General features: G+C 39.7%; 1 protein-coding gene across 2 annotated transcripts; it reads right to left on the bottom strand.

The window, feature by feature from the left end:
- Positions 1-940: 940 nt before the first annotated feature.
- Positions 941-26,969, bottom strand: LOC133271560 (protein NPAT). 2 transcript variants are annotated; one of them, XM_061457760.1, is made up of 18 exons: positions 26,792-26,969; positions 22,670-22,788; positions 21,240-21,300; positions 19,874-19,946; positions 19,387-19,427; positions 18,279-18,509; positions 17,712-17,796; positions 15,857-15,983; positions 14,904-14,995; positions 14,733-14,820; positions 12,915-13,011; positions 12,261-12,392; positions 9,772-11,454; positions 8,012-8,127; positions 7,815-7,923; positions 6,744-6,801; positions 3,516-4,671; positions 941-2,231 (listed from the first exon to the last, which is right to left on the bottom strand). In XM_061457760.1, the coding sequence occupies exons 1-18, from the start codon at positions 26,826-26,828 to the stop codon at positions 2,154-2,156; spliced, it is 4,383 nt and encodes a 1,460-aa protein (XP_061313744.1). In that variant the 5' UTR covers positions 26,829-26,969; the 3' UTR covers positions 941-2,153. The 2 variants fall into 2 exon arrangements, with proteins under 2 accessions (XP_061313744.1, XP_061313743.1); XM_061457759.1 differs by lacking the exon at positions 941-2,231 and having other exon boundaries at positions 3,386-4,671; positions 17,712-17,793.

Below are 26,969 nucleotides of genomic sequence, written 5' to 3'. Positions count from 1 at the left end.
TTCTCTCAGCTGTTTTCAAATAGAGGCAGACTGGGACTGGAAGAGTACAGTTGCCCTTACTACTGCTTCCCTAGGCACACCCCAGCACCTGCTGCACTCCTGACTCCAGAGATGAGTTATGTGTTTGTATTGCAGGTGTGAAGAGACAGGAAAATACTGTCCTGGAATGAATTGTGTTCAAGAGGTCATTGACAATCCATGGAGTTTCCTCAGTTGTCTTTTTACCAGGGGGCAAAACTTGACTATTGCCCCAGTATAAAGCCTCTTTCCCCTAACCTTTTCTTCAAGGGACAAACAGCAAACACTTCAAAGTTTCTTAGCTGGGATTTATGACAGCTGCTTTCTTAATTTTCACAGGGATTTCAACAGGAAGTCATCTTCACCCACTTACATGCTCCTCCATGAAACAGGGGAATAAATACATTGACTGGGATATAGTGGGATCTGTTTTTTTCAGGAAGGAATGTATGTGTGGAGGGAGCAGATGAACAGTGGGGTTTAAATGCTTCATGATAAGAAAACACCTTCATTCACTCTCTGACACCTGCTCTGCTTAAAATTCTTTGCCCTGTGACAGCAGCTTGGAACTGAAGATGTTTTTTCCAGTTGAAAGTGAAGTGATAATGCACTTTAGTATCACAAGTTTACCTGAACTGAAAAATACTATGGTGGATAGCAGCTGTCCCATGTATGAGCTATGCCAGGTCTCAAAGAACTAGCAAAGCTGTTTACAAATGTCACCTACCAACTGGCAGAAAACTATTACGCAGTTTTTATGCTTAAGACGGTTTTCTTTGCTAACCTGAGCCCCTCTGACAGTTGCTGTTAGACCATAGTGGTTAACACTGAACTCTAAAAATGACCGATCAACGTGACTCGTCTATAGAGCCTCCTTAGAGCTGCTTCATGGATGTACAAAACATTAAGCAACACACAACGCTGTTATTAAACCAAAAATATTTATTCAAGCTGTAAACGCTATGCAGTATTCAGTTATTGGATGGGTTTAATATAAACATCTACTGCATAATATATTGGTTCCTTAGGAATCCTTGTATACTATCTGAACCATTGCCCTGTCGCTGTACAGATCTCTTACGAGAAAACTTGCAACTTTTTAAGACCTCAGCAATTTGAGAACAAAGAAGGAAATACCAGTAAAGAAAATCCTGCAGTACTGGAGCAAGGCTAGTGTGGGAATTTTTACCCATGCTAATTATTACTCAAATGTAGGCTGGGCTTCTCCTGGGCCTGTTTGGAAAAGAGTTTGTAGAAAAATTCTACATTGAACAGAAAGATTAGCTGCCAATTCTTCTGTGTCTGGCTGAAAGCACAAGGGGGGTTAACAAACGCTAACTCACCAGTACAAATGGCAGTTAAAAGAACCGACTTTTGCAACAGAACACCCCAAAATGCTTGTCTGGCTGTTGCAACAGGTTCAGTGTTCATACACTGGGGTAGGCATAAGGGAGTTAACCCAACAGCACAGCACACTGTCTGGAAACAGCTTCTGCATTCAACTGCCACCACTGCAAACAGAGGCTCATCCAAATGGAAGCTTTACCTGGATAACTGGCTGGGCAGAGCTTCATTAGATGAGAAATATGTTTGGAGGTTTTACTGGCCTTATGTTTAGTTACCAGCACTTTTGTTAACTCATTCAAAGCCTTACAGCATGGGTTTGACAGTTAGGAGGGAGGGTTAGTACAAGCCGGTTTCACCCAAAGATTAAATCCCTTTTGGATTCAATAAGACAATGGGAAGTGGCCCCTGTCTCAGAACAGTGAACTACAAACACTGCCTTTACCAAACTGTCTAAGCGGTTTGGATGGGGAAGTAGAGAATGCAGCAGAACACAGACAACGTGGTGTAACAGGAAACATACAACTTTTCTTACAGTACATTTATACAAATTTACAACTTTGCAAATTAAATGGCTCTATAATTACGCAAGTGCTTTTTCAGAAACAAACACAGACCAACTCAATGATATTTACACTTAGAAACCTGCTTCAGGAACAGCATGATTTTGCTATAAAGTGAAACTCCAGTGCACTGAAAGTGCAACTCACCCTTTAGAATTAACTTCTCATTCAAAACCTCGGCAAATACCATCTGGCTTTGAACAGTCACAGCCCAGCTTCTTTATTTTTTCACTCATCATAATGCAAAGACAACAAGAACTTGTCCACATCCATGCCTGCTGGGAAAGAATTTGGTAACTTCTTTTTCTGTAGGAGAGGAAGAGAACAGTTAGGTTAAATACTGAGAGCCTGGGGCTACTGAAGAAGCATCGCTTTCTTCCTCAGCCTTCCATCTGTGCTGTAGACATAAATGCACCAAGCTCACATAGGAACAGACATGGGAATGGCTGTATGCCGTCAGGTTAGGGGACAGGAGTAGAGTAGCTGCATGTTCTGGTCCAGCAGGAGCCAATCCAGGCTTCAGGAGGGCATGGCTTCTGGTTTGTCATGTACGTAAGAGTAAGTCAGTGTTTCTCAGTATTTCAGGAGTGTGCTCTAAGCCCGGTGAGTTACAAAGCTATACCATGTTTTCTTTTGGATTCTTTGCATATATCACCTTTTCTCAACTCATCTTTGCTATTTGTCATTAAATCCTCAAGTCAAATGAATGGTGCTATGGACTGCAGGGACAGGGAATACATAAAATGTGGATTCCTAGTCCTGATGGTAAATGGGGATGCAAGAATGGCTTCAATTCTAGCAAGGCCTAGTTTGAGTTTGTCCTATTTCCTACATTCCACCTGGAAACATAGTTTGAAGTTAAGAATTCAGAAACTCATTTAACAGATTCCATAGGTATGTGCAGTGCCAGCAGGAGTTTACTTGTGGGTATCTGAAGACTGTCATAGAATCACAGAATAGTTTTGATTGGAAGGACCTCAAAGATCATCTACTTCCAAACCCCAGCCACAGGCAAGGGACACCCTTCACTAGACCAGGTTGCTCAGGAGGGGCTTGAACACTGCCAGGGATGGGGCAGCCACAGCCTCTCTGGGCAACTTGTTTCAATGTCTCGCCATCCTCACAGTGGCAAACAACCTCTCAATACTTAGGCTAAATCTCTCCTCTTTCAGTTTAAATCCATTCCCCCTTGTCCTGTCACTATATGCCCTTCTAAAAAGACCTTCTTCAGATTTCTTGTAGGCCCCTTTAGGCACTGGAAGCTGCTCTAAGGTCTCCCTGGAGCCTTCTCTTCTGCAGATTGAACAAGCCCAACTCTCTCAGACTGTCTCAATAGGAAAGGTGCCACAGCCCTTGGATAATCTTCTCTGGACTCACTCAAAGAGGTCCACATCCCTCTTGTATTTGGGCTATTCTAATCTTAAGAAAACTGTTAGTTCAGAGGAGGCTGAAGAGGCAAAGTTAGTAAATCTGACAAATATAACTGGAGTATCTGGGATTTGGACTAGCACCTCTGAACCATTTCTTTATAAATATCTATATAAATAACCAATGTATGTTTAGAATTAACAAGTAAATGCCAGCACTTGCCTTTATTTTCTTCTTTTTTGATGGCGTTGGAGAGCTTTGAAGGTCTTTCCTAGTTGCAGAACGAGAATTTCTCTCACCTTCATTCAAGTCCTCCAGTTTCCTTTTCTTTACTGCACTCCTTACGGATCGGAACTGCTGGGTGTTGTCCTTCAGGGGGGTTGCAGTGCTAGTCCTGGCAATGGCTGCCCGGGACAGGATCATGAGCGTGTGAGCAGCCATGCTGACACTGTTCTCACTGCCTGTTTCGCTGGCTGGGCTGCAGGCGGGCAGGTCTGGTGTAGCCGGAGGCACCATGATTCTAGGGGTGGTGCTGTCCTCGTTGAAGCGCCGACACATTGGTGTCCGCATGCTGTCTGTAGTATCATCTGTGTGCCTGTCCCCGACTCCAGATGGCGTACGGGGCACGGGCAATTCTCCGTTCTCAACTGTTTTACTAGTGGGGCTGTGCCACTGAATGTCTTGCAGCATTTCCACACACTGCTTAGTGAATGGGCTTGACAGGCAAAGGCCTTGGCTGGAAACTTTAGGTGTCTCTCTCTTTGGCTCCTTCGAAGACAAAGAAACAGACACTGAGGATTTGCCATTTCCACTCGACAGTGAACCTTGCTTTTTGTTCAGCTCTGGCACTGAAGCAACTGTCTTCTCATTCCACAAGCTAACACTCTGTTGGCCATTTGAGAGTTTGGCAGTGTCCTGGCTCTTCTGTTTTTCATCAGTATCCCTTTGTAATTCATTTTCTTTATTTGCTGTAGTCTTGTGGAAGGGATCTAATGGAAGCCCTGCAGCTGATGCCTTCCGCTCAGGCTGCAGCTCCTTTGCAGATGCGCTTCTGTTGCTACCAACTTCTGGCTTACAGAGAATTCTAGGCAATGTTTTATCTTTCTCTCTCTTTGCTACCTGTGTCTTAGCAGAGGATGATGCAGAGTCAACAGCAAATACAGTATTTTCATTTCTTTCTTTCTGGGATAAACTCTTAGTAGTCTGAATTTGGGTGTTTCCTCCTGCAGCGGGTAGGACGTTATCAAAGCAAAGCACTCTTCTGTGGCTTTCACTTTGTCTTGAACTTGAGCTTGTGCTTTCTACTGGTGCAACAGGTAAGTTCTCCTCCACCTTCCTTCCTAGCTCTGCAGTGATAAGCTTGTCTGAATTTCCAGTCCTGAAAATGAGATGAAAACACTTCAGCAACATACCTGTTATTACTAGTCAAGTCCATTTCATCTGGCTGGAAGTCCTCACCTGCCCCTCAAAACACCTGCTTAAAGCTCTCACTATTCTCTAAATGTATTTTATCAACACACAAACACCAGGAGTAAGGGATGACAACCGCAGAAATCTCAGAGAAGGCCAAAAAGGATGACAAGAAAAGTACAAAATAGAGCCTGTACAAAGAAGAAGTAGGTAGACTGGGGCTCTTCAGCCTGGAAAGAGAGATGACTGAGACGAACTCTGAGAAAAAGCCAAATAAAAGGAAACTAATTCCAATGGAAGAACTAGGAACATCAAGTAAAAGTAGTACCAGGGTCAAACCAAAACAAGGAGGCTTTGAAGTGAATGTAATTAATCCTGGGAACATTTTACCCTGGGGTATTTCTGGATGCTGGTACTTCACTTGAGTTCAAAACAAACAGTGCATTCATGACAAGATAGTCCACCCCAGAGTACTGGTTGTGGCTCTGGAAGCCCTTGGAGCTGAAGCTGCCAAGAGGCTGCCAGAATAACTCTGGGCAGTATCATCAGATGTACTCTCCCCTATGCACTGCTGTAGGTGACAGGACACAGAGCAAGACACAAAGTTTTCAGTGGGCATCTGGGCGAGAGCACACAAACTCCCTCAGGCTGGGTCTGCACCTGACAACCAGCCAAATGAGTATGAAAAAGCCACCACTGCGCTGTACTGACATCAAGAGAAGGATGTTACTGTTCTGTCAGCTCATACCACTATTATGTCTGTGCCCTCTTCCTGCTTACACTGTGTTTCCAAGAAAAGCCTCTTCATATTCATCTCTGCTACACGCCGGTGCAGATCAGCCTTTATGGTTTGCAAGAGGAAATAGCAAATTAACTTCGGGATGGTAACTCTGGTACCTTTGGGGTAGTAAAGAAAGGACAGGTGGGAACAGTTTGTTCTATTTCTGTGAAATTTGAGATGAGGCAGAAAGTGTAGAGAGTAGAAATGGGAAATGACATCTCTTTACAGGGAACATTTTGTTCTCTTTGTTCTGCAAAACATATGTCTGGAGATTGACTACAACTAACAGAAAGCTGAATTATCAAAGTGGTATTATCCAAAATCTTGCTTCTGTGGCTTTTTAAAAATTGCTAGTTTTTCCAGGCACATACACTGTATACATTGAGATACAATTTTTTTTAATAAGCTGACTTTATTGTTCCTGTTTTTTTCACTTCCCCGACATTTTAACTGAGTTCTGAATAGGTAGATTTTTTAAAAGTATGTTTTATTTTTAAACAATAAAAGGATGTTTCACGTCTAATATTTCCACTGAGCTTCTTATCTTCTCCTTCACTTTTGCTCACTCCAACTTTCTCGTTTCTTAAGTCCATTAACAACAAGGAGAGTTATTACTGAAGCCTTGCCTTCTCTTCTCTCACTTGCCCAACAGAAAACGAGTACCTATCCCAACTAGCACTTCAGTGATACTCATCACTTACAAAGTTAGCATGCTGTTCTCCTCACCATCTTTCCTTTGGCTTTTCACTTTAAAGGACCAAGCAGTGCTCTAATCTGCACAGCTAGAACACACAGCTGCAGAACCCAATCTAACAAGCTCTATGGGCTTTGGGCCAGAGAGCAGTAAAGGCCAGAGAGCAGTAAAGGCAATGAGGCTGTACTACAAAACGTGGGAAATACTCATCTGAAAAGGTGGGGAAAAAAAAAAAGAAAAGGTTTTAGTCACTAAAATCTCCCAGTAAATGTAACAGGCAATTGCTCCTTGCTTGCACTCCCCTCAAACAATTTTTATTTGACAACTGAGATAGAAACAAACACAAAGCCATTCAAAATTAGCCTAGGAACAGTACCACCAGAATTCTAGCACGTGCTGCACCAGTACTAGCACACATATGTTCCAGTGCTCTTAGCAGAGCAGGAGAAATAAAGGGGGTGCTTGTGCCACCATTAATAAAACTTGCTCTCTTCTCCACCAGTACTGTTCAAAGCAATTCATGGCAGGAAGAAGAAAGCAGGTTTGAATAGCTGGCTCTACTGACCTTTGTGTTCGAGAACTTGCGTGGTTCAAAGGCTCAGCTACGCTTGGTACCAGTTTTCCTGGAACAACAGATGAAATGTTAATAAACCACAATATTCCAAGGAAATCACCTCACAGCGAGTACAATGACATTTCACCTGACAGAGAACCAATAAAGAAAAACCCAGGACAGAATTCTGCCTTATTTTTGTAATTTTCAAGTTTACAGATTAATAGATTAGCAAAGGTCACCAACTAAGAACAGACAAGAAGTTTGCTGCCTACACCTAACAGGTAGGCCTGGCAAGACAAAACCCAGGACACAAACACATGGCAGGGATTTCCAAGTGGGAAATAACTGCAGGGAACTCTCAGTTATCCATCAGCAAAGTATAATGCAGAACTAACTATACAACCCCAGCTTTTTTCTTCATTTGCAGCTTCGTTCCATTTTATGTGTAAGCTGTCTCTGTTTCAAAAAGGTAGACAGGCTAAAGCATAAATTGTCCTTACAACTCATTATTTTCCATTTTCAATTATTTTTCTTCACCCCCTTCCCAACACTGAGAAATGAATCAAACTCCAGTCTTGTTTCAATTTCCTATTTAAAGAAGCAAGATGTCAATGAAATGAATATACACAAGCACATGAAATGGCAAAGAGAAAACAGGCAGCAGAGTGTATATGCATCCCTTCTATTAAATATTTTCCTTAATAAATGTTTAGAATTGCTGACTCTTCCAGTAACTTCTTTGTTACTATGTGGCTTGGTTTCAATGGCAGCAGTAAACAGTACTTACAACCAACAAGACTAAAAATAATCAGAAATATAAAGAAAATTAAATTTTCAGAAACTGCATTAGAGCCTTGAAACATTACATTGCAAAATAAGCTTGATCCCAAACTGGAATTATTTTATATGCTGGGAGCTCTTTGTAAACTGAGCAGATGCAGTCACTAACTGTAGATACAGGCCTCTTGCAAAGCCATCCCAGCAGTTACCCGGCAGAGTAGCAGTGGTATGCATAAAACTGACATGTTTTTAGAGCCCCTCCCTTTTCTTGCACCCTTCTCAAGAAGGCAAGTCAGGTACCTGTATTAGTCTTGTTTCTTGCTCCAGGAATCTTTTGTGATTTGGGAGGGATGGGTAGTTTTGGGACACTTCTGTTGCACACTGTATTAGCCACAGGCATATGTAGAACCTTTAAGAATCAAAATATTCTGTTATAATTTATCTCAAGATTCCTGATCACCTCAGCTTTAATTCTGAAAAGTTCTGTGATGAGCTACCTGGCGGGCAGGTGCCGAGAATGTATTTCCGTTTTGTCCTACTACAGAGAGAGGTATCATTCCCACCATTCCTTGCAAAACAGGCTGCACTGGAGATGCAATTATAATGGCAGAACCTAAAAGACATCAAAGTGTTACAACTGTACAGAAACAACACTTTACTGAAAAGAAAAGCTTCAGAACAGGTTTTCTTAAAACAATGCATGCTCAAACCTGTGGCAAGAAAAGCTCTGGCTTTTTAGTAAGCCTTCACTGTCCTTACTATACATTACTACTAGAGAATAGTAACATTATACTGAATTCTTTCGTTAAAGTCTGTTTTCCTTTTTAAGACATGTTTCAAAATGAAGCTTAAAGTATGACAAACCCATGTTAAGGCTTGAACTTTGAATTGGTTTATAACAAACAGTAACATCAAAAGCTCATTTTGCTGCTTAATAAAAACAAACAACTCTTTGCATCCTGCCCTCTACAATTACGATGCTCAAATGTTATTACCAGAATTATGTTTCTTTTCTTCCAGTGTACCCATAACACCCTCTGCTTACAAGCACACAACATGCTGGGATAGGTTTGTCCCTATGTATCCATGATCCATCATGGATATTCCTGGCTGGTAGGAGGTGTTAAACGTAGTACACAAAGTTTAGTTAATTAGTGGGTTTGAGATTAATTACTGGGAAAAAAAAAAGCATAATAAAACTAATTTGGAATACTGAAGCCAAAGTTCCCTATTTAACTATTTAAATTGCTGTTAAAATAGTTATTTTCAGTTATTCTAACAAGTTGTTAGCGTATGGCTGCCAGACATACAGGAACTATTATAGCACATTCATTGAAAAGTGGAAGAAAAATTCCAAAAGTGAACAGAAAATTCATTCCATGTTGCTCTTCAGTTAAATGAGCACTACCAGGAAAACTATCACATGCAGAAGAAAAGGCAAACTTGTGTTTCTCTCTCTCTGAAAAAAAACCGAAGGTAATAGCTGCTTGAAGAAATCCCCATGACAGAAAATGCCTCTCAGTGCTCCAAGGTCTTGCACATACTGTCGCAGTGGAGCACAATCAAATCACTACACAGAGAAATTCAAAGATCAGTGTAACAAGTTTTTAGTTTTGGAAAGAAAGCTAAATGTGTAAACACAGCTGGCTTATAGTTTGGTTTCACACCTTAAAAAGCACTGATTTTTTTTATTGCTGTGGTAATAAAAATGTTTGCACTAGGAGAGATTTTACATTATGGAAAGAAAAAAATGTTATACTTTCAGAACATACTGTCTAAATGTAGGAGAGGTTCTTGGAAAATTGAATAAAACAAAACAAGTGAGTAATTTTGGAAGGATCATCTGTATCTAGCCAGTTATCAAAGCTAAACATGGATACCTGTAACACAGCATTCAATTTGTAACATGAAACTTATTAAAACAAAACAAACAAAAATGGTTTATTTAGCCAAAACAACAAAATCTTTTCTTGTATAAGCCAAAATATGCTTCCTAAATTTATCACTGTTAAAACTGTATCATGTAAGCTTCTGAAATACAAGACTACTTCTTTCAAAGCAGCCTGGTTGATGACTCTTCGTAGTTTTTATTTCATTTTTAGTAGCAACTACTGTACTCACAAGCTACATAATAACTCCTGGATAGTTTCAAGGGGCAGATACAGCAGTGTTTAAAAAAATGGTTTACTTTTCATGCAAAAAAGGAATAAAACCACTATATAAATGCCACATTTTCATTTTCTAACAATGAGGTTACCTTGTGCGAAGTTTGGGGAGACAGCCTGGTTTGCTGCAAATGTACTGCTGGATCTAGGAGGAGTCCGTAACTGTTGTACTGCTGGAGCTTGGGCAGCAAGTGGCATAGAATTGCCAGGCAATACAACTACATTTGACGGTGTTACTGCTGTGCCCAAGGCAGCTGGATCAGTCACACAGGTGGCTATATAAAGGTTGTTTGAATTCCCAAAAGCTGTGCTTGTTGCTGGCATCAACTGTATAAATCCCCCTTCCTTGGAAAGGTTAGTTGTACCTGCAACTGAAAAAACAGTGCAGTCTTCATTCTGAGTGTTGACTGAGGTGACCACAGGATCCTTAGGTCTAAGCACAAGAAGATTCTGCTCTGTCAAATCTGAATCCACATTTTTTTCAGTGTCTTCTGAAGTCAGACATTTGGACAGGCCTGCAGTTTTGGTTGGGGATTTGCCTGGAGAAGACAGTATTATAGTTGGCAAATTTTCTCCTGTGATGCTGGAAACAGCATTATTTAACTCGGTGTCAGATGAAATGAATGGATCATCGCTGATGATGATCTTGAGGGACATTATATTAGAAGGATCAACATCCATCGGTTGACTACTAGAAGATACGCCGCTTATACTTTTGGCCTCAGTACCTGACTCATCTGTTGAGGATGCTGTTTCTGGGAGAGGAGAGCGGCATATTTCAGATGTAGTAAGAGTATTTTCATTGGGTACTACAGAAATTTCTGTACATGCGTCATCACCAGAAGATAAATATACATTATCAGCATCTACTTTTGTAGAAGATGAAGGTTCCTGCACTTCCCCTTGTGCTCCCTCCAAGCTTGACAGTCCTGAAGGGAAGCTTAAATATTTCTTACAAGGCTTATCAAGCGTATGCTGATCATTTGAGCAAGTTTTGTTAGAGGTATCAACAACTTCAAGCTGCAACTCTGCTTTGTCAAGATCCGAAACCTTCACTGCAGCTCTTGCAGCACAGTCTGATTGCATACTCTGTTCCTGATGGACAGAGTTCTCCTGTAAAATACCAGGTAAGGCAGCTGTACCGTTTGTTGTGTCGTGTTCCTTTCCTGCATCTGCTGATGGGCTAGAAATTGAGGAATTGTTTTTTCTCAGCAGTACACTGTGGCCAGGGCTCCCATTAGAAGGGCTTTCAGTAAGTATTTTTTCAGATAGTGATGTATCTGGTGATAAGTGACATTTACTTCCAGAATGTGCTCTGTTTTCACTGGCTGTACTTCCCTCTGCCAATGAAATCAAAGACATCTGTGGACTACCAGAATGAACATATTCTAAATTAGGAGTACTTTGAGCACTATGACTTAATGGTCCTTTTCCAATTTCCATAGCTCTTTCACTTTCAGATACTAATGCAGGCAACTCTTTTTTATCACAAGAATCTCCACAGCATTCATTACATTTGCTATCAGAACTCTGTCTCTTGTCAGGTTCAGTCAAACCAGGCACAGAGTCAAAAGCGATTTCAAGCTCTCCAATATGTTCAGGGGTAATGGTTTTAAGTACTTCAGTCTGCTTCCTTGGTCCACAATTCCCATGCAGCTGGTCACTAGTTGTATTTTTCTTAGCTGTATCATCATTGTTAATGCTGGTCTTCAAGGCACATGATGCTTCTCCTAACTGAAAACCTTTACAGGATAGTGATTCTCTAGAATTATCACCTGTAAACCAAAAAATAAATTAGTTCCATAATTATCAAACAGATGATCCTTTTACAGTGCTTTAGAAGCAACTTAGTTTCATGTGAAACAGTCTTCATTGAACTGGTAAGTGGGAATAATGCTACTTATCCTTACTTTCAAGCTAATCAGAAAGTATATGCAATGGATAGCTATGTATATTAGGCAAACTGGTAAATCAGTTTGTACATAAGTAGTAAGCATACAAATAACAAGCAAATGGCTTAAGTCAATAAATCAGACTTCCACAAGCACAAAAAGCCATTTCAGGATAAAGACCTTTGGCTCTATTTCTCACAGGCTTTTGCTGAATAGTTGCTGCTGATGGACAGTTGCTAAGAATGGGGTAGACAGACTAAATGCACCTTTTGTCCAGAGCAAGTATCTTTTTGTGTATTAATTAACCAATACATTACAGAATAGAAAGATTAATATGCTTGGATGTAAGATATTAACTTTATGTGTTCCACAATGAATATTGCAAAGCATCTCTATTTTGAATGAGAAAACAGATTTGCAGGTATTTTGATTCCATTTAGGAGCTTATCAAGTACAACTTTCAAGTACACTGATGGATTACTGTTAAATTTGACAAACTTTCTAACAGAACAGGTATATCCATATGTTCATGCAATGTACAAGTCAGACTCCATATTACCATTGAAAATAAAAAGCTTTGGAAATGTACAAGTTGTCTGAAAATATTTTCATAATGAAAAGAGACTAGAAAAGATCTTAAAGAAAAAAAACAACCAAAAAACAACCCGAACTAAAACACAACAACCTACATATACTAGAGTCTTCTGTTCCTAAAGAACTTTCAAGTGTTTCCAGGTTATCCTCATCCACCAGGATTCCATTTTCTACTCCACTCTGACCAGAAATACCAGCAGGTAAATTCTTATTTACTTTGCTCTTTCCTATTTTAAAAAGAAAGCAGTAAGAATGATTAAATATGGCCTTTACACATAAATGCAATTATTACATTTTAAATGAAGCATGGAGATTTCATACTCAAGAAACGCAATCCTACACTCAAAGAACTATTTGTCTATATTCATTACAAATCCAGAAATAGCACTAAAATGTCCTTTTTATAAAAGGATATCCCTGATCAGACAGATAGAAAAAATGTGCAACAGCATAGAAGACCAAGTATGAACTATCATCCTTCAGACCAGAAGAATCTAAAGCAACACCAATAAACCAATCACTGAACCAGCACAAACCCAGAATTTCAGCCACAAGAAAATGCTGTACTTTACAGTCATATATAAATACAAAAATCTGATTCTGAACTGAGGGTTGCAGATGCCCTACAGTCCATTCCTGTTGCAAAAGAGGCTTGCTTAATTACTTTCGCTTCTTCAAGCAATACCTGGGGAAACCCATCATTCATGATGCTTTATATTAATGGTACAATTGAGTATAATATGTCCTACCATAATCAAACAAGTCAAAGAGTGCCTGAAAAGCTGGATCGGATTCTGTCTGTTCTAGAATGTCCTGTATAGCTTCTTCTGACATATGGATTTCACCCTGAGAAAAGACAAGACATAAAGAATTGTCAGACACCTACTTCCGTAACTTAAAAGGAAAACAAACAAGAACTGTTTTCTTTTCAGATTGCTTTTAGTTCTATTACTTCTGCTCAGCACCGAAACATAAAAACTAACACTGGAAATACTTCTGCCACAAATTTAACATCTGTTAAACAAAATATTAGTGACTTAGTTTAAGAAATAAAGTCCCTCAAACATCTTCATCAGACCTTACACCCTGCACATGCACACTGGAGTATTCTCTTCATAATGATCAGCACTGTTTAAGAAGGTCTAAATCTCAGGTCACCTGGGCAGTTTATGCAGATAGTATGAATGCCATAAGCCTGCACTAGCCAACCACTGAGGAAAAAGATCCCTAAATTAACCTGCATTTTTTGGTTATGCATGTGTCTAGAAGACAATACTAAGCAAAGCCAAGTTTTGTTTCCTTTACCCATTACAAGTTGTAGACTATAACTTCCAACTACTTTTCTGTGGAATAGAATTGGAAGGCATAACTACATTGGATGCTGCTCTATGGGTCCTTTTTCAAGCTGACTGGTTTGGTAGCAGCTCAGGAGGAAAATGAGCAGAGCACTCGGTACGTATTCTAGCATTCAAATACAAAGTTTCTCCTGACTTCCCAGAGATTCTGTACAGTCTTTTATTACGGTGGTTCTAAGGGTGGATATCCCATATGACAGACTTGATTATTTTGTCTCAGCTACTCTAACTAAACCAAGAAACTGCTTTGATTTTTTCTGCTCAGAAAAAATGGGATACAGCTTTCAGCTATGTATTTTCACAACAATTGACCTAAAAATCACCATGTGACAGAAGAATAGCTTTTAAAAAACAGATACCTCTACTTCATAAGCAGGCAACTGCCTCTACTCTCCTGCCTTTTTCATGAGGGCTATGAAGATTATACCTTCATTAAGAGCCCTTCATAACTCTGTGATTGCCAGGTTAAGTGTTACAGGAGCACAAAGGAAAAACACCAGAAGTTTAGTTTGCAGAAAGTACACTTCCTCCAAAAGCAAGAAAATACTAAATTTGAAGAAAAAGCATCCTTATTTAGTCTCCAAAGACAGTTTCTCTTGCTATACTAGACATTCCATGTTTATCTTGCAGCAAATCAGAGTATCAGATTAGACTAAAAATGTTTGGAGACTGCCAAGATATTTTAAATTCCCTTGTTTTTTATAAGGCTATTGATCAGATCCCCAGTCAGAACCTGATCCCCAACTACCAGTACCAAAGATGCAGTGACAAGGCAACTGTGGGAAGCATACTTAAATTTCAGTCTGAGGGTAATGTGAACAGCTAACCACTGCCAGAAGCAGTCCCACTCCCTTGGCTTTTAACTCTGCTGCATGCTTGTGCTGCCTTGTACAGGCACTGGAAATGAATTCAGAGTGCTAAACTGGCTCAAAACAATCCTGTTAGTTCAGCTCTTGGAACCTGCCCACTACCAAACAGGATGAGTTAATGTCTATGCAAGGGAAGTTGTGGAACTGCCCCTGGGCAGAAGCTAGACGTTAGATAAGCTTAGAAGTACTGTAAAACAAGCAAATGAATAAAAAGAAAGAAGAGAAAGAGGAGAGCAATCTCAGATATTAGACAGTAGACAGAGATTCAGTATAGTTCCCATAATTTATCATCCTCATGTGCCTGGTCTTATAAAAAACTGTGAGCATGGCAATTTACACCTACCTGGAGTCCAAGGATTTCATCAATTGAAGTCTCCTGTTCTGAGGGACCACTGTCTGTCTGTTTAGGGGCCTGAGCAATGTTGCCATCACTGGAACACATTATTCATTAGTTCAGAACACAAAAATAAATCAAATCAGAATACATATGAAATTTAGAGATTCATTTTATTACCTGCCCAGGATTTTGTTAATGTTCTCAGCAAGCTTCTCCTGAAGAGATTTGTTGCTCAAGATTTTTTCTCTGGCATTTTCAATAACCAGTTGCTGGAAAACACAGTTTTAAGTGGTCAGGTTTCTATTTTTATCATCACTAGAGAAGAAGCATGGATCTCCAACTTAGTGGTAATAAAAAAAAATAAAAAATCAATAAAGTCAATTCAACAAAGAGAACACTCTTGGTAACAGAGAGACAGCCAACCTGTGACTGCATGACATTGCTATAGAAACAGTACCAAAAACCATTCCTCTACTTCTACTCTTAAAGTACAGCAAGGTTTATTCTGCTTTGTTTTCCATTCTCTACAAAATTACCATATTGTAACAGTTTACAGGTATCTTAACAAAGCCAATATATCAAGGAAAAAAACCTCTACATAGCCATGCCATTCTCACTAACTTATTACACAGAATATAGTTCAAATTCAAAAGAATAACTTTATCTTCTAAATGCAATTTCTATAAAACCCAAGATAAACAACATATAGAAGACTAATTCACAGAATCACAGAATCCTAAGGGTTGGAAGGGTCCTCAAAAAATCATCTAGTCCAACGCTCCTGCAAGAGCAGGGTAACCTAGAGTACATCACACAGGAACTTGTCCAGGCGGGCCTTGAATCTCTTCAACGTAGGAGGCTCCACAACCCCCCTGGGCAACCTGTTCCAGTGATCTGCCACTCTCACAGTAAAGAAATTTTTCCTGATGTTCACATGGAACCTCCTATGCTCCAGTTTACACCCATTGCCCCTTGTCCTGTCACTGGACATCACTGAAAAAAACCTAGGTCCATCATCCTGACACTCACCCTTTTGTAAGCATAGTTCCCTTTAGTCTGAATTTTTTTTCTTTCCCTTTAGTCTGAATTTTTTTCGTAAGTGTAAGTACCTTCCATAAGTATATACTCACTGGGAAGTTACCATCTATGAATTCTTCAAGAGGCTCACTTTCTGTTATTACTTCATCAGTGTCTTGAGAACTTCTAGTTGCTGAAAGAGGTCCAGATGTTGTAATACTTTTCCTCTTCTGAGATTCACTGAAACATTCCAGGAAATTTATGATGTATTTTGTGAGAACATAGCAAACAATAGACCTAATGGTCAATAAATCCAGTGTTTCTCTTCCTTCTCAGCAAATGACAAATTTTAATCAACAGAAAATTAACTACATATTGGAAATACAATAAAAGCCAATACCCGACTCACTATGCACATGCATACATTGTCCCCCACTTCACAGAGGTTACAAACAAATATGCAGACTGTGGATAAACAGCACAATGGCAAATGGAATTCTAATTCTAAGCCCACTATTCAGTTGGGATTTTTTTCCCCTCCTAGTAAACATGACTAACTGGTGTCACAGGTTCTAATTAACTGTGACTCAAGAAAAAGATCTGGACATCACAATTGAAAATAAAGACCTTTCAAGAAGCAGCTATTGTCAAAGAAGCAAACAAATGTTATGTTGCATAAGAATTTAGATGATGAAAAAGAAATGTAATGTTTTTATATGAGATCAGGGTATAGACTCTTCTGAAACCATCAATCAGCAAGGGCACTAAAATCACTTAAATACAAAAAAAAAATCATTTAGCAATAGAAAAGGACTTGGAAAGAGTATATATGAGTAAGGATCAAGAAAAATGATACGCAAAACCACCTACTGGGATTTAGTCAGGGATAAAGACAACAAATGCAACACAAGAACAGTCAATTCACTAAAAGGATATTGGAATGCAAAGACAAAAAAGGAAAGCTAGCATAAAAACAGGCTTTTTTACACCACTTTCAGTGTGAATATGAAAGTTTTTGCTGACAAAATTTACTGAAGCCCATAGTTCTTCTACATTAAAAATAGAAAAAATGCACATTTATAATCAATATTGAGAATTTTTATAACTAATATTTTGGAAGGAACACTAAGTCTCAAGATCCAAAATTATTTCCCTACGTCTACTAGTGGAATAATGTAAAGACCAGCTGTAGGCAATAAAGAAGCACAAACAGCCTCCTTTCTGTCTGTCCTGGGTTCAGCTGTTAACAGTTATTTTTCTCTTTCTCAGTAGCTGGTGCAGTGCAGTTTCAGCTGTAGTCTCAGAACAATGCTGATAACACACTGGTGTTTTAGTTGTTTGCTCAGTAGCGCTCACTCTGACCAAGGACTTTTCAGTCTCTCATGCTCTGCCAGTGACAAGGGGCACAAGAAACCAGGAGGAAGCAGAGAGAGGACACCTGACCAAAACTGGCCAAAGAGGTATGGAATAGCACATCATGCCCAGTATATAAAGGGGGCTCGGGGGGAAGGTGTTTACTCAGAAGGCCCAGATCTCTGCTCAGGTCAGGCTGGGTATCGGTCGACAAGTGGTGAGCAACTGTACTGTGCATCACTTGTGTTTACTGTTTTTTTAACTTTCCTGTTTTATTTTTATATTCTCTCCCCTTGTTATTTCCCTTATCATGATTATTATTGGTGGTAGCAGTAGAGATTTCTGTTGTACCTCAGTTACTGGACTGTTCTTATCTCAACCCATGGGAGTTACATTCTTTCAATTCTACTCCCCATCCCTCTGCGAGCAGAGGGGAAGAAGAGTGAGGAGTGAGAGAGCAGCTGTGTGGCTCTACTGGCTGGGCTTAAACCACGACACTGTCTAATGTTAAGTTCTTTAACTTTCCTTTCCTTAGTGAAACATCACACACACTGGCCACTCTCAGTGGATCTTAAACGTGAAGCATTCCAAACAACAAAAAACCCCCGTGTTTACCTTTTCCGTCTTCCTGGAGAGAGCAAGTTTGAATGAAGCTTTCGTTCTTGTGATGCTGGTACCTGAATGTGGATGAAATCTCCTGCTTCATAAAGGGAAAAAAAAACAACCCTGATGCCAGTACTTTTTCTAGTGACACTGTCAAAGCACTACAGATATCTACACATTACTTACTATGCTCCAACCAATTTTCTTGGGAATTCATAAAAATAATTTGGTATTACCATGAAAATTATTATTTTTAAATGTATCTTGAAAAAAACCATGCACTTGATGTGGATCATCCCTACCTACTAAAACAAGTGTTTGGGTTAAGGGTGAGACCACAGGATAGAATGACAGATTAATGTACTTCTGATCTCTGTACTCACATTAACAAGCAAGTACACAAGAGCCATTTCTCTTTTTTCTTAATCATCTGAACCAGTCTGAAGAGCTAGGGGAATAAAGCATGAATTCTGGAACTATTTTGGTGGAAGATGGTAAGCCCTGATTTCAGACAACTTCCATCTATGTTCATAGATTTTTCACAGAAAAAAAAACAGGTTAAAAATATGAGTAACTTACTGCTGCCCTTGTTTTCCTGGGTTTGTGACTGGTGCACAAACAATGTGTTCAGTCTTGTCTGTGATATGCTTTGATTTATTGTTGGCCTGTGAATAACTTGCGGAGATATAACAGAAGAGGAATTCTGCAGCCCTGACTGACAGGCTACTGATAACAATCCGGAGTTCGTAGGAGCTGACTGCTGAAGCATTCTCTGTCTTTTCATTTCCACAATTCCACTTCTTGTACGTGCTGGAGATAATAAGACAAGATGGAAATACACGATACAAGAATTTGAAAAGATTGCTGATTTTCCAAGACCTGATTAAGGACACTCCACAGAAACTTTTTTATGTACAACAACTAACTCATGAAACTCAAAAAGCAACCAACACCCTTTCATGTCTTCTGTGTTACAGGTTTGAGCCTGTAAATAATTCAAGAAGTTATTAAAAATAATTCAAATTAATTCAACAAGTACAGCCAACTTCCATAGACATAGTAGGCATGCTTGTATCACTGCTTAAATATTTACAGGGATAAATCATAGCAAAAATACACTTTATTATAGAATATATCACTCATTAACTGATACTAAATGAAACAGCTAAACCAATATAAGTTTCCATTTATCAGAAACAATTTTAGATAAAACAAGTATCTTCTAATATTTTTATCAGCTACATGTTTGTAAGCATAAAAATTGTTTCAAGATTGTAAAATGTTTTTATATTTGCCTTCTACAGAAATGCAACTGCATCATAATTAGACTGATTACGTTTTCAGTTCCTCTAAGAACCACAAATTCAGTCAACAGCTTCAGGACTGAAACAGCAGCTTTTAAAACTTTTAACCCTGTAAACTTCTAAAAGATTTTCAGCAGAGAAGAAAATGTTATATAGAGAATTGATGTGCCTTGCAAAAAGCTCAGCTTTTGTTTTCCTTCCTTGATCACTACTGTAACCCAGACTGCACTGAAGATATTAGACATGCTGAAAAAAGCCCCGCTGCAGAAGAGATCTGACATTTTAAGAGCAAGGCTACATTACTGTAGCATTCCCTCATTTTTTGCAAAACATAATCTGAACATAAAGCCTACTGATCCCATGGAATTGGAACAGTTACTTACTCCTTTGATTAGCAGAAAATCCTGTGGAATTCTGCATGCTCCTAAAAAATAAGTACGTGACATCAATAAAAGGAGCACAACAGAAACACTCAGCTACACAAGGAGACAGTATCTATCATGATTACATCAGTCTGGTCCCAACCTCACATTACTTCAGAAACCTTCAATCTACTGATTGCTTTCTTTCAAACAGTGTTCACAGATACTTCAGATGAAGCTTACATTTTTTTGATCAAGTAACCACAATGGTATCAGATTCTAAATGAGTCATAGTGTATTGTTTTATTACAGGAAGGCATGTTCTCAAACTAATGCCCTCCTTATCTGCTGGTCCTGCCTTGAAATGTCAGCCATCAGCTCTCACATACCTATCTTTTTCACCAGAGGAAATAGGGAGCAAAACAATTCTCATACAATGATAAAGGGAAATGATCAACATAGGGACTCAGAGTGAATTTTTAGTGTCTTTATTTCAAAACTATATTACCTGATCTGAGAAAGTGTATAGTCTAATTTTTTCCACAGAGATGACATCATTGCTGGAACTTCACTTGTTGTTTCTAAAATAAGCCATAAAACCAAAAAGAAAACACAAAATTACAAATGCTTAAACCAGACACATACTGAGAAAAAGTAAAATCATTATTATCGATACAGTTCCTGGGTTTGAAAGCCTAAATGAAACTGGAGAAGACATTCATGATTATAATTCTCAATGGAATCTGCACACAGTGCCATGGGCATACACAGGCTAATGTAACCTAATTAACTTCTGGAAAGGGTATTCATATTTCCAAATCACCTGAGTGCTTTTGAAAACTGTAACCTGGCAGGCAGGCCTTTAAAAGTAACGCTTTATTTTAAGGTGTCACCAGAGCTGGTAAAAAAAAAAAAAAAAAAAAATCACTTGGTATATTTGAAGTGGAGAATATTAAAAGTAAAAATGGAAAGACGTAAGCAGATCAATTTATAATGTTTTTCAAGGTGCCAAGTACAAAGTATTTTGAAAAAAGTATGTGTCTTAGCTACCATTTCTATGAAACCTAGTGTGAAAAGAAAAAAACAATCAGAAATGTTCCAAACATGGTAAGTCTTAAATCGCAAGTCTTAGAACTAGGGCCACTACAATCTGATCATACAACACGTACCAAAGAATTGCTAGACTCGGAAACATTTAGAAGCTCAGTAACTGCATTTAAAATCAGGAAACACTCTAACTCCACCTCAATATTCATACAAAATGGTAAGTTATTCTGAAATTATTTTAGTTAGTTTAAAAACAAGACAAGAAAGATTTCACACCATAGGACTCTTCCCAGTTATATCACAGAATATCTCAAGTTGGATCCATAAAGATCATCTAGTCCAACCCCTGGCTCCTTGCAGGATTACTAACTAAACCTAAACCATATGACTAAGAACATTGTCCAGATGCTCCCTGAATTCTGACAGGCTTGTTCCCATGACGTCTTCCCTGGGGAGCCTGTTCCAGTGACCAACCATTCTCTCAGTGAAGAATCTTTTCCTAATGATGTCTGAACTTCTTCTGATGCAGCTTCGTTCTGTTTCCCCATGTCCTGTTGCTGGTCACCAGAGAGAGGAAATCAGCATCTCCCCCTCCTATTTATAAACAGCACAATTTTACAAGCATAAACCCATACCATTTGCACATTTTATTACATCTTTGTACTTTACTACCTTAGAAGTTCTGCTCAAATTTGAAGTGAAAATATATGGTGTGTGCTGAACTGAAAATATATGTCCATATACAGGTGAAGATGTTGCCTCTTCATCAAGGAGTTCACAACGAACCAATAAGAAAAATAAACCAAAATCTCATTTTCAAGGCTTACCTTTTGTTTTCATGGCTACGTATTCATTAAGAATAGTCGTCAAGTTTTTTCCACACAGGGACTGGAAAAAAAATACTGGTCTTAGAACCTTTACTTGTAACTTATACTTCATCTGCTGTACCACATTATATTTAAGCAGCTCATTAGGATACTACACCCTGCTGACACTCAGCACAGGAACTGTAATTTATGCTGGTCTCAAGCTAGGCAGAGGGCAACCTACAGAACAAAATGCCATTATGAACACAGAATCTGAAGTGCTGCATCTCTGCACAACACTGATATGGCAGTTAGAGCTGCATGACCTCCACTCACCTTTGCTGTTAAGAATAAACCCCCAAAATAAGATGATGAACAGCTGTAACAGAATAATGAGCTTGTATCATGCTGGAACACAACATGTGTTAGGATGCAAACATGAAGAGAACTTCTGTCTAATGTAAAATTCTTAAAAGTCACACTTTCCTATCATATTTACTTGTTCTGCTAGTGAGAATTTTTCCTTAAGAATCCAGGTAATTTGTTTACATTTGGTTTTTCTAATTTTTGTTGGCCATGGCTCAGTTCGCCACTTCCAACTCCCAAAGTACACTAAAAAGTTGTAAATAAAGTAAGTTCAGTGGCTTGCTCTGAATAAATGCATCAGAACCTTGGATCTCGGAGGAGATTTCCACAAATTCTGAACACTGTGGACAAAATCCCAGATCACATATTTAACTGACGTATTAGAGGACTGAAACTGAAAACAGGAAGAAGATGCACTCATAAACATTAAAAAGTTAATACTTAACAATATCTAAGCCCTGTAATATGCACGCTGTATTAAATTCCATTCTGTATATACTAAAAATGCAAAGTATCTAATTACCCTGTATGCAGTATGTACTTATGTACATACATAGATAGATACACTCTGTATTTATTCAAACCCAAAGTTCCACATATCACCTGGGACAAAGCAGATGATACTGACCAGAGAGGAAGTTGAACTGAATCAATTTTTGTCAACAGAATTTGGCACCCTAAGATAAAGCCGAGGTATCTTACCTCAATATTAATATGTACTTGAAATGGTTGTTTAGGATAGAAAAGGGATCTCTAATAAATTACAACAGCAGCCCTGAAATCAATAAAACTCTCGCAACACCCTTCCATAAATCAGCCTCAAAGCTATAAAGCAGACCAAATGTAACATACTGAAACCAATTTGCATATTTTACACTTAAATGCTTCTTAGTAAGATTAAAAACTAGAAACCAAGTAACTGCTAATACCACAGGATGAAAAAAAATACCCAAAACCCAGAGGGCATGACCTAACTAAAAAATTTAAGCAGCATTTGAGAAATACTTGTTACACTGAGATATCTCAATTTTCTTTCCCATGGATGCAAGACAATTTAACTTTCTGCTTTGCAAATACAAACTCACCAGCAAGCAGGCTGGAATAAACCCATCCTCTGTACAGTGCTCTGCATATTCTTTCAAATCTGAGCTTTCCAAAATAAATTCACGGCAGGTAGCCAGAAGTTTTTCTTGTTGTAAATACCCTGCAAGAAATCAGATGGAAATTTTTGCTATTTTATTCACTACTCCTGCTCAATAGGTATCAAAGCATTAACACAACCAGCTGCATGCAGCGTTGAAATAAGATTTGTATGTTGTCAAGGATAGGGAGATTATTTTAAAAAAAGATACATCTATCAAAATATTTCTGTAATAGTTAAAATCAGAAAGAGCACAAATATATTAGTGATACCACACAGGATTTACAATCTCGTCAAGACTGGAAGTGAGGCAATATGAAAAATTTCTGATTGATCTTTAGCACAAACAATACTGTACAGACGAGAAAATGAAAGTTCTTGGCTCAGGAGGCTGACAAACCAACCCTCGCACAGGCTGAACAACTCAGTCTGATAATTAAATTGAATTCTCTAACATTCTGTTAATAAAGTGCATTGCTATGTAACAATAGCTCTCCACACATCCTCCTGTTTCAAAACAAGTAAAACGTGTGTAGTTGTTACAACAGTGTGTAAGATTTATTAAAAAAAAGGCATTGTGCAAAAATCAGTAACAGCAAAATGTTTCCCCCCACTTAACTGTAATTTTCATTTCGAATAGATGTACCAGCTGCAACTTGTGCTCTGCACACACCCCAAGACTCCTAACTTACCTTAACAGGACATACACTGAAAAAGTTTACTTTTCCAAAATTCCATTCCTCAGCAAATATGTTCTGCTTTAATCAAACTTTTTAAGACCTGCTTTAATCTTCAAATACTCTAAACATTAAAAGATAGAAATAGACCAATCTGAATGAAGGATTCTAGAACAAAGAACCACAAAGGAAAATGTCTCTTCTTTTTTGCTTGTAGCAGAACTGAACATGCAATGTTTTAAAGAGAGGATAAAATATGTGCCTAATTATACAATGCAGGATACATATACATCAGCATATCTATTTCAATGGGGCCCCAGAATGATCCACGTCAGTTCAGGAATGCCTATAGGAAAATGCAGCATTAAGTCTGTATGAAGAGAAATACCCTTCAGCAGATACAAGCATAGCTGGAAAAAGCAGATCATATTTCAGACACATAAGCCCTTGTTCAGATCTTCAACAAATACGCAAACTTGAAAGTTAAACACAGTTTGGGAATAACTACCGTGAGTTTAATCACAGTGTATGAGCTGGCCTATCTGACACAAAGCATTTGCGATACCTGTAGAAAAGGAAGGGCTGTCCTGTTTAATTTTTCAAATACATTTTGCTATAAAACTCTCAAGCCACAAATTGCTGGAAGCTGAAAGGGTGTTTTGGGAAAACACAATTATATGCCAGTTTTATGCTTATCCACCATCCATTGCTGGCCAGGATGGGAGATGGGGTGTTAGGCTAGGTGAAGCTTTCATCTGTGTTGGTGTCATGGTTTTGACACACTCTGTCAGATCTGTTGTTATCTCAGCATTTTGCTGGGTGTCACAAAGGACTGCCCTGGTTTAAGCCCAGCTGGTAACTCATAACCACACAGCTGCTCGCTCACTCCTCCACTTCTTCCATTCCCCCCCCAGGCGGGATGGAGTAAAATCGAAAGAATGTAAACCCCACAGGCTGAGATAAGAACACTAAAGCATAATACAAAACTACTACTACTAATAGGGAAGGGAAAAAAAAACCAACAATAAAGCTGGTTTACAACAAGTGATGCACAGTACAGTTGCTCACCACCTGCTGACCGATACTCAGCCCCGACCCAAGCAGTGATCTGGGCCTTCTGGGTGACTCCCTCCAGTTTATATACTGGGCATGACATGCTGTGGTATGGAATACCCCTTTGGCTAGTCTGGGTCAGGTGTCCTTGTCTCTGCTCCGTTCCGGCTTCTCATGCCTCTCCTCACTAGCAGAGCATGAGACTGAAAAGTCCTTGATCAGAGTAAGCTCTACTGGGCAACAACTAAAACATTGGTCTGTTACCAGCGTTGTTCTCAGACTGAAGCCAAACATAGCATTGCACCAGCTACTAAGAAAGAGAAAAATAACTGTTACAGCTGAAACCAGGACAATTGGTACAGCTTTCTTACAGTCAAGCTCAAGTAGACACTTACATAGTGTTGGAATTTTTCTTTCTTGAACCTACTACTACAGTATTGCAAGGCATGACCAAATGCTTGCATACAGGGAAAGTTCGCACATACACCAATTTCTTGCAAAATAAGGCATTCCCAAGTTTAAAAATGCCTAAATTAAGATCGGTGCAACTGAGCTCCTGTGCACACATCGTATAATGGCATAACAGTACACAATGTTTAATGTCACCAAAACCAAATTAAGGGCACAAAAGGCACAGTACCTTCTGAACTATCTTAAGAAACATAATGACACACATCTAACTTGTAGTACATATTCACTTTTGTAGTAATTAGAAAAAGATATATTTTCTTATGTATTTTTCTATGGGTGAGCTCATCGTATTTTAGTTTTGTTTGTTAAACCAATATTCATCAATCTTCACAGGACCAGAAAGACTATATACAGAGGGAAAAAAAAAAAGATTAAAACAAAAAGGAAGAATTGTTGCACTGGGAATCCTGTTTATCCACCCAAATTCAAAGATGACTCATAGAAGATGAATCCCTATCAGAAGACAGAAAGAGTTACAGTGAATATCCTGTTCTACAACCTTAAATGCTAAGAAGATCGACAGATACGATACACGCACCATGCCACAACAGAAACAAGATAGGATGGATCATCCTTAGGGCACTTAATATTGCTCAGTTGTATAAAGTCCCTGGTAAGCATATGAGTGAGGTTTTCTACCCAGATACCTGTAACTTAGCCATATTTTTAATAGAAAAGTACAGCAAGATACCTCTCTTTTATGATTTTAAGTGTTCTATTAAAACACATGGGGTTTCTAACAATCATCTCTTACTTCCTAATAATAAAAACATCACACCTCTTACTAGCCTTGCTTCTCAGGACAGTAGCAAGAAACACTTCAGGTAATATTTAAAACTAAAATGTGCCAGTGGAACACTGAAGAAAAGATACAGGCTTAATGGCTTTGTGTTCAAAAACATGTGGACAACTGAAAACCGAATCTCAACACAAGCTGCCAGGTAATCCTCGCAACTTGTGCCAAAAGGTGCTGATAGAATCACAGAACAGTTTGGGTTGGAAGGGACCTTGAAGATCATCCAGTTTCAACCTCCCTGCTATGGGTGCAGGCACCTTTCACTAGACCAAGCTGCTCCCAGCCCTTTCCAAACCGGCCTTGAACACTGATTGTCTGGGCAACCTGTGCCAGCGCCTCACCACCCTCACAGTAAAGAATTTCCTCCTAATATCTAACCTGAATCTCCTCTCTTCCAGTTTAAATCCATTCCGCCTTGTCCTGTCACTACATGCCCTTGTAAAAAAATCTCTTTCCAGATTTCTTGTAGGCCCTTTTAGGCACTGGAAGCTGCTCTATGGCTTCCCAGGAGCCTTTTCTTCTCCAGGCTGAGAGTCCCAGCTCTCTCAGCCTATCTTCATAAAAGATGTTTTGGATCACCTTATATTCCTCTGGAATCGCATACTTTTAACAGCTCCTTCACCAGACAGCTGTCTGTACGTGCACACCAGAGACTACCACATTCTCGTGGAGTCACAGCTGAGGAGCAGTTACCGCCGGGCGGGGTCCCTTGCGCCCACGGCGATTCCAGAGGCCCCAGAGCTCCTCAAGACCGAGCTGTGTTTGCTTCCCAAAGGAGACTGGGCCAGAGGAGAGAGGGGGGCAGCCCAGAGACCTCTGCCATGGGGCTACGCCTCGGAGACAGAAGCAACGACAACCCCGGCCTAGGGGAGCCGATCACGGCGCGGTCGAGGGTCAAGGACGCAGGCGCTCCGTGCTCTTGCTGCGCCGAGGGCGCTACCGGCACCTGACAGTCCTCAGCGGAGACCCCATGGCGCGGCCGCCGCCTGCCCCCGCCCCGGGAGACCCGCCGCGCCACAGGGGCGAGAGGCGGCCCCGCCCGCCCTCGCTGGCTCAATCGTTCACTCACCCAGCACCAGCCGGGCCACGTCGGACGGCAGCAACATGGCCCGAGGCGGCAGCGGGAACGGGGGGAGGCGGGAGGCAGTGGGCACCGCTCCTTGAAGGCACAGCTCAGCCGCCCCGCCACCGAGGCGAAGGCGCGGAAACTGCCTGCTAGCGCCGGCCCAGCTCCTTCCGCCGGAACT

The sequence above is a fragment of the Pezoporus flaviventris genome, unplaced genomic scaffold (genome assembly GCF_033815535.1).
Source record: "Pezoporus flaviventris isolate CSIRO_AGI_PZ_B2104156 unplaced genomic scaffold, CSIRO_AGI_Pfla_v1 ptg000025l, whole genome shotgun sequence".
NCBI classification, from domain to species: domain Eukaryota; kingdom Metazoa; phylum Chordata; class Aves; order Psittaciformes; family Psittacidae; genus Pezoporus; species Pezoporus flaviventris.
The sequence above is the reverse complement of the archived record's forward strand: the minus strand, read 5'-3'. Positions and strand labels throughout refer to the sequence as shown.